This window comes from Penaeus monodon, chromosome 40, assembly GCF_015228065.2.
Source record: "Penaeus monodon isolate SGIC_2016 chromosome 40, NSTDA_Pmon_1, whole genome shotgun sequence".
NCBI lineage: Eukaryota > Metazoa > Arthropoda > Malacostraca > Decapoda > Penaeidae > Penaeus > Penaeus monodon.
Window position 1 is genome coordinate 26,591,385 of NC_051425.1, and position 7,624 is coordinate 26,599,008.

The 7,624-nt window shown below is 43.9% G+C and overlaps 1 protein-coding gene across 1 annotated transcript in view; it reads left to right on the plus strand.

Moving 5' to 3' along the window:
* The window catches only part of LOC119598067 (Y+L amino acid transporter 2-like), an 11,801-nt gene extending 11,687 nt beyond the window's left edge, over nucleotides 1-114 (plus strand). The window contains exon 10 of the mRNA XM_037947700.1: nucleotides 1-114. This exon is cut by the window's left edge and continues 12 nt beyond it. Coding sequence (XP_037803628.1) covers nucleotides 1-56 — 56 coding nt within the window. The 3' untranslated portion in view covers nucleotides 57-114.
* Nucleotides 115-7,624: the final 7,510 nt, after the last annotated feature.

Below are 7,624 nucleotides of genomic sequence, written 5' to 3' on the forward strand. Positions count from 1 at the left end.
CCGTCATCCAGCTGCTTTACCATGGATTGCCCGAGGAAGATGATGAATGTGACTGAAAATTTTGTTGTTACGATACTATTGACAAATGATGACCAATAACGTTACGAACAGAACTGTAACTGGGGTAGTTCGATTTATAACTTTACTCACTACATGTAATTACCATAATGGTATATATCGAGATGCGTCAACTGCATCCTCTGTTTTGTGAATTTAATCACTCTCATTTATTTTTTTTCGTGGATGTTATGGTTGTATTAGCAGTTGCTGCTCGAGTGGGAAAGAGATCTGGAGTAGAGTAATTATAGATTGTAATAATTGTAGCAGTATTAGTGAAATTTCTTTCTCATCTAGATTTGAGATAGTATTAGAAGTAGTAATAGAATCAGTATCTGATTTTTTTTTAATGTAACCGAAGTAGTAGCAGTATTAGTAGTAACTGTAGTTGTAGTAGTCGTAGTAGTAGCAATAGCACAATTGATTGTAATAATGGTTAATGGTTAATGGTTAAAAGCAAGATAAATGTGCTAGACATCTAAGGTCATGTAGCACTTTAGTTAATGTTAGGGAAGGGTGGTTGAGTTAGTGATTAGTTGTCTAAGCTGGGCAAAGGAATTGGTGAGTGAAAGGGTTAGGGTCGGGTATGGTAAGGAGTTAGATTAGATGAAGATATGTATGCGTTTGAGGAAGGAGTAATAGGTTGTTGAAGCAAAAAGTGTGGGATTCTGTAAGGATGTCTGATAGGTTGGGAGGTCGGTGAAGGGGGGATAGGTGGGGGAAAGCAGAGGTACGAGTTGTTTCAAAACGTGGGCACGGCAGTGGGATGTGTGGGATTGGAGTGTCTGGTGGTGTATATTGACTTTATGAGAGTTAATGAGTTACATAAGGGATTCACGTGCGTAAGGAGGAGTGGAAGGGATGAGGGGATGGTGGGAGGGTTAATGTGGCGGGGTTGGGGTCGGGGGGATGGGCTGTGTTGGGAGGGGGTAGGAGGATAGGGTGTAGGGGGGATATCGTTAGGAGGAGGATGGATATCAGCAATTACTTGGAGTGTGGAAGGAGCAGGAGTTGTAAGATTTGGAGGTTGAGTGTCAGTTTTCATTAGGTAATCTTGAATATTTTCAATGGTTTCTTCTTCTGAGTTGGTTCGGGAGTTTTGGGGGATAAAGGATTTCTTGTGAGGGGGGGAAGAGAGTACTGGTGTCTCAAGCATAGGAGCAAAGGAAGGTGGAGGTGCTTGTGTGGTAGGGGAAGAGGGGGTGGAACGTTTGTTCTGTCTGTTTACGGTAGTGCGAGGAGGGAGAGGGGAAGTGTTGGGATTGTAGTGGTGATTGAAGTATCTGTAGTAGAGATTGGAGTGTCTGGATTTAGGATGGTAAAAGAGTTTGACTGGGGAAGGTAGGAGGTAGAATAGGGGGGGTTAGATGTAGGGGGGGGGGGGTTAGGAGAATTGTCTGGCTTCACGTAGTGTGAGTCCAAGTTTGAATCTGAGAGTTGCTACCTCAGACTCAAATTTATAGGTGGGACAACCCCTATAAAATACATTATGGGGGCCGCCACAGTTGGCACATGTGCGTGATTGTGCAGGGCAGTTAGATCGGGTATGGCCAGGTTGGGCACATAGTGGGCATCTGGCTGTGGAACGGCAATGTTTGGATGGGTGTCCTAGACGCCAACAATTTTGGCACTGACGTGGAGGGGGTTGGTATGGACGAACAGGGAGGGATTCTCCTCCTATGTAGACGTTAAAGGGAAGGTCATGCCTACGGAAGGTAATTTTGGTTATGTTAGTGGGTTTCTTTCGATGACCTCTGGGGGGAATGGAGTAGCATTGTACTGATGTTGCATCATAGTCTGTGAGACAGGCAAGTAGATCTTCTCCACAATCTGACCAATCTTTGTCATAGATTGGGCAATTTTGCTGGGAGATTGAAACTGTTCCGGTGCAAGTATTGAGGGTTGGATGGGTTCTGCAAGGATGGTGTTTACCATATAGGTCTGTTAGTTTTGTTAATGCTATAGCTTGGTTTTCGGATGTTACTGTGACAAGACGGGAGCGGTCGGGTCGGCTACGGAAAGAGACTTTACCTACTTGTTTTTGGAGACATTGTTGGAAGAGAAGGGTATTGTCAGAGTAGGGAGCTGTGGGAGGGATCACGAAAAATCGGTCCCATTTGGCTGCGCTGAAGAGGGTATTCAAAATTGTTGTAGAGATAGGGGTAGTCGAAGGGCGGGGGCGTGACGAAGATGGAGTAGTGTTAAGGGAGGTAGTGTTATGGGGAGGTGGGCAATAAGGCTGTAAGGTAATAAGGGAGGATGGGTGGTTGATGTTGGAGGTTGTGGGGTAGAGGTGTTGAAGTTGAGATTGCTGGGAGAGTGGAATGTTCCTTAAGGTCGATTGTTGGCTACTGTACTAGTAGGTATTGATGAGGGGGTAGTTATTGCAGTGTTCGGAGCCGTGGTCAAAGGAGAGCCTGGGGTCAGGGAATCGGGTGGGTTTACATCGTTGGGGCTATTTGATAAAGGGGCAAGCCTCATTGCCCCTAATAGTGGGGATATGATTTTCATTACTGGCCATGGTAAGCCTGGGTTATGTTGGGGATAAAAACAGTCCACCCCTCAGGGTCCCCTTGAGGGGTAAGGCTAGGTAACTAAATCAGGGGAATACCGTGCCCATGGCTCCCTCAGGCCGTTCAGGACTGGCACAAAGTCAACCTTTCATCCTTTCAGCACGGCTCTCACACCTTAGGAGGTGGATAGCAGAAGGGTTTGGTGAAGGGACAGAAACGAAAGTGGGAAGGAAAAAAAAAAAGACCATGCAAAATTAGTTGAGTCGAGGGCTGAGTCCCAAGGTTGGGGAGTTACCCTTCATTGGGTCCCAGTCTCCGCCTCCTAAGCCCCCCCACGACAACAACGGGCAAGGGATTGGGGGGGATTGATTGTAATAGTCGTAGTGGTATTAAGTTAGCTTTGAGATGAATATTTGTCTTCATTTCATATTGAATGTGTCTTGTTAACATTAGCCTTTGAAAAATCGCTATGTTTTTGCGTTTCCCATTGCTTCACACTCCAGCGTAAGTGTCCATCAATATATGGCTCATAATACTTACTATGTTTAAAGGTATAAATTTCACGTAAGCTAGACAGTTATCGTTTTAGATAACTTCTCACCACACGAGCATCTTGTGTACTGTGATCATGTAAAACGATTCTGTGTTAGATATTGCTGCAAGTATAGTTGTATAAGATTAGTTTTAAGTCAAAGTTATTGTCAGTATACTCGGAGAAACAGACCGTTAAATACGCGGTTCTGGCAAGAGCACTTAATTCGTTCTGTGGTATTATAATACAGGTAGTAGCTGATATGACCATGGGCGTAACTAACAAGCTTTTTGCCTAACCGTTTTAATGTTAATCCGGCGAACATTATTGGGAAACCGATAAAGTAAAAAAAAAAAAAAAAAAAAACACAAGATTTTCGGTTCGTCCTCGCAAAAAATAACGAATAAATAGATAATTAATTACATAATATACGAAAAGTACATTTCTAAGCCAAATGCATTTATTCCTCCCGAAAGCAGTAATGAAATTCACATAACCACTGGACCGATCGGCTAGAAGCAGACAAAATGTATTTATTTTTTTAAAGGAGGAACACCAGCGTGTACTATGGCAAGGTTGGGAATTCTGTGTCGTAGTCATGTTTCAATTTTTTTTTCCGACGGAAGGAGTGTATAGGAAGCCGTTATGTATCAGCTAAGCCTTTTTTATATGTATGCCATTACAGATTTTATATATGTATGGACTAGTGACTTGTACCATTGTACATGCAGGACAGCTGTAAAAAACAAACACGTACTTAGACCCATCCACATCCACACCCACCTACAGACACACACACACGTGTGTGTGTGTGTGTGTGTGCATGTGTGTGTGTGTTTGCACGCTTGCGTGCGTGCGTACATGTGTGTGCATTAAAAAAACACGTATAATTCAAGCTGTACCTGCCATTTACGTGCGATGGCTAAGATGTTTATATTATACGAATACTATGGCATTCCTGTGGAATTCATTTCTGAATTTTGTGACGTTATCGTTCACAAATTACATTACTCAGTGATAATGTCTTCTTGGTGCTCTTTGTCCTTTTCTTTTATTATTTTTTAAACTCTTGATATTACTGCATTCTTAATAAAGTATTTCACCTAATCCCCAGAAGTGGTTATTATCCTTTTTGTGTAAGTTTCTTTTAGGAACACTTCATTCATTTCCAGGTTCACAAACAGGTATATGTGTGTATGTATAAGAGGGAGGGAGATAGGGGGGGAGGGGAAGGGAAGGTTAATGGTTAAAAAAAATAAATGTAGATATCTTAGGTACAGTAAATGAAGGTTGAGTTAGTAGTTAGTAGTTAGTTGCTATACGTCAACTTAATGAATGAATATATAATAATGAAAAGGTTAAAGATGGGCAAAGGAGTTGATGACTGAATGGGTTAAGGTAGGGTTAGGTAAGGAGATTAGATCAAGTTAAGGATATATAAACGTCTGAGGTAGGAGAATAGGTTGTCACAGCAGAAACTGAGATTCTTTCTGATAGGTTGGGAGGTCGGTGAAGGGAGGATAGGTGGGGAAAACAGAGATACGGGCTGCAGCAAGGTGTGGACAGGACAACAGAATATGTGGAACTGAAAGAGGGACATTACATACGGAACATAGGGGTGAATCAGAATGTGACATCAGATAAAGTGTATTAGGCGGGTGTGGCCAATACGTAAGCGGGCGAGAGAACAACCAGTTGAACAACCAGTTCTGGATCTCACAGACAAGGGAGTCAGTAAAAATAGTCAAGGGAAGAAGGGAGTGAGTATATGTCTTTTAAGGCAAAACGGAGTGCATACAGTTCTGTAGTAAGAACACTGGATTCAGGAGGGAGGGGGTATTTGAAAGTGCGAGTTGGGAAGTTACTACGAAACCAGCACCGGAGGTGGAGGTGTAAACATGAACACGGGAGGAATGAATGGAGACATGGTCAAGGAAAGGGTGAAAAAGACAGGGTCAGGGGAAACAGACGAGCAAATATGGGGGTAAGATATAAACCATGGAAGGACAGAATGGACAGAAAACGGAAGAGGTCGGAGATGGGGAAAAGGGGAATGGGAGAGGAGGGTATCCATGCGAATGGAGAAAGGAGTAGGTAAACATGGAGAAGAAGCAAAGGTAGGAAGAGGGATCATGGAATAGTTGGTTTGGTGAGGGAAAGTTGGTGGAATCGAGCATAGCTCGGAGAAAGAGAAGGATACGGCGTTGAGAGAGATAGCATGCCTGAATCATGTACAGGCTCTCAACTGGAGAGGAACGGAAGGTGCCTAGGGATAAGCGAAGACCGCAGTGGTCGATTGTATCAAGATGAGCAAGGAGGGAGATTGAGGCAGAGGAGTAGATATGCCATCCATAATCGAGAGTGGAGAGGATCAAGGCAACATGAAGATGGAGGAGAGTTTTGCGATCTGAGCTCCAGGATATATGGAACAGAGTTTGTAAGATTCAGAGGCGGCAGCAAGCTTTTTCTTAAATGTAAAAGATATGGTCTCGCCAGGACAATTTGCAATAAAAAATAACGTCAAGAAAATTGTCAGAGGAACGGTATAGGAGTGGAGTGCTATATAAGAAGAGTGGAGGTTAGGGACCTACACGTGTGCGAGAGAAAAGGATGGAGAAAGATTTGGAGGTAGAAAAGTGGAAGTCATGGTTAGTGGCCCAGGAAGATACTGCTGATATTGCAGACTGAAGGAAGGCGAAGGCAGAGATGGTTAAATCATCAACATATAGTGATGATCAGGCTCCTAGTGGTAAAACTGAGACAATATTATTAACGGTAAAAAGGAATAGAGTGGTGCTGAGCACACTGCCTTGTGGGATGCCTTCGAGCTGAGGAAATGATGATGATGTGGAAGAGGCAATTTTGACCTGGAAAGTGCATTCGGAGAGGAAAGACTTTATAAAGATACCCATGTTTCTGCGTATGCCTAGGGAGGACACTTGTTGGAGAATATGGTACTGCCATGTAGTATCATATGCTTTTTCTAGGTAATATATCTCGAAATGAGCAAGGGGGTTAGCTGTACTTAGAGCATGCAATAGTTTACACGAACAGCTAGTTAGAGCGATGGGGCGGTAATCTTGAGGGAGGGTACCCGATTTATTGGGTTTCAAGAAGGGGAGGATAAGAGCTTCTCGCCAATGAGAAGGGAACATTTCCTGACGTCCATATGTAGTTGAAAATAGTTAATAGGAAGGCAGAGAAGAAGATGGACGGTGTGGGAGCATACGGTAGTGAATACCGTCAGGGCCTTCACGAGCATTGCAGCACGACTGTAAGGCAGCATTGAGTTCAGAGGAAGAAAAAGGAGCATTATAGGACTCAGCAGAGGATAGGGTGAAGATGATGGGGGTGCATTCCCTGATGGTCTTAATAGAAAAGACGTGTGGAGAAAGGCGAGAACCACTACTGACCTGGCTGAAATGGTCACCTAGTTCATTAGCGACTTGGAGAGGATCAGAGATGAAGTATCCCGAATATGGAGGACGGGGGCTGATAGGGGGATGTTTGCCTGATAATTTATGGATCCGGCACCAAACAGTAGAGATAGATGTAGATGTAAATGAGGAAACATAATTCTACTAGCTGTTTGTTATGCTGTTCCGGATTGTGGCAGCAATGGGATTGCCATAGAGAACAGTTAGAAATTTATAATGCTATAGCTTGGTTTTCATATGCAAAATGTGACGAGAAGTGAACTATCGGGTCGGCTACGGAATGAGACATTGCTGGAATAGCAGGGTGTTGTCAGAGTAAAGAGCTGTGGGGGGGTCACGAAAAATCGGTCCCATTTGGCTGGGCTAAATAGAGAATTTAAGATATTTGCAAGATGGGGGTGGCAGAAGGACGGGGACGTGTGGAAGAGGGAGTAGTGTTGAAGGAGGTATGATTATGGACAGGTGGACAATAAAGGCTGTAAAGGCAGTAATAAGAGTAATAAAGGAGGTGGGGTGACTGATGGAGAAGGTTGTGGGGGTAGAGGTGATGAAGTTGAAATATCTCCTGGAGCTTGAGTGTTGACTTGTATAATGTATTATTAAGCATTGAGGAAGGGGTAGTAGTTTTCAGTGTTCTGGGGCGTGTTCAAAGGAGAGTCTGGGGTCGGGGAACTGGGAGAGTTTAAGTTGGTGGGCTATTTGTGAAGGGGCAGCCTCATTGCCCCTAACAAATGTATAACATCTTCATTATTGGCCATGGCAAGCCAAGAGTATGTCCACCCCTCAGGGTCCCTTTGAGGGGTATGGGCTAGACCACTAAAACCGGAATACCGTGTTCATGGCTCCCTCAGGGAGGGAGGGAGGGGAGGGAGGGAGGGAGGGGGGAGGGACGGGGAGGAGAAGAGAAGAAGAAGAGAAAGAGGGTAGGGTAGGCAAGGAAGAAGAAAAAGGGAAGGAGAGGGGAGGAAGAAGGAAAAGGAACAGGAGAAAGAGAAAGAAAGAAGGAGAAGAGAAGAGAAAGAGAAAGAGAAAAAGAGAAAAAAGAAAAAGAAAGAAAAAGAAAGAAAGGAAAGAAATGGGGGAAA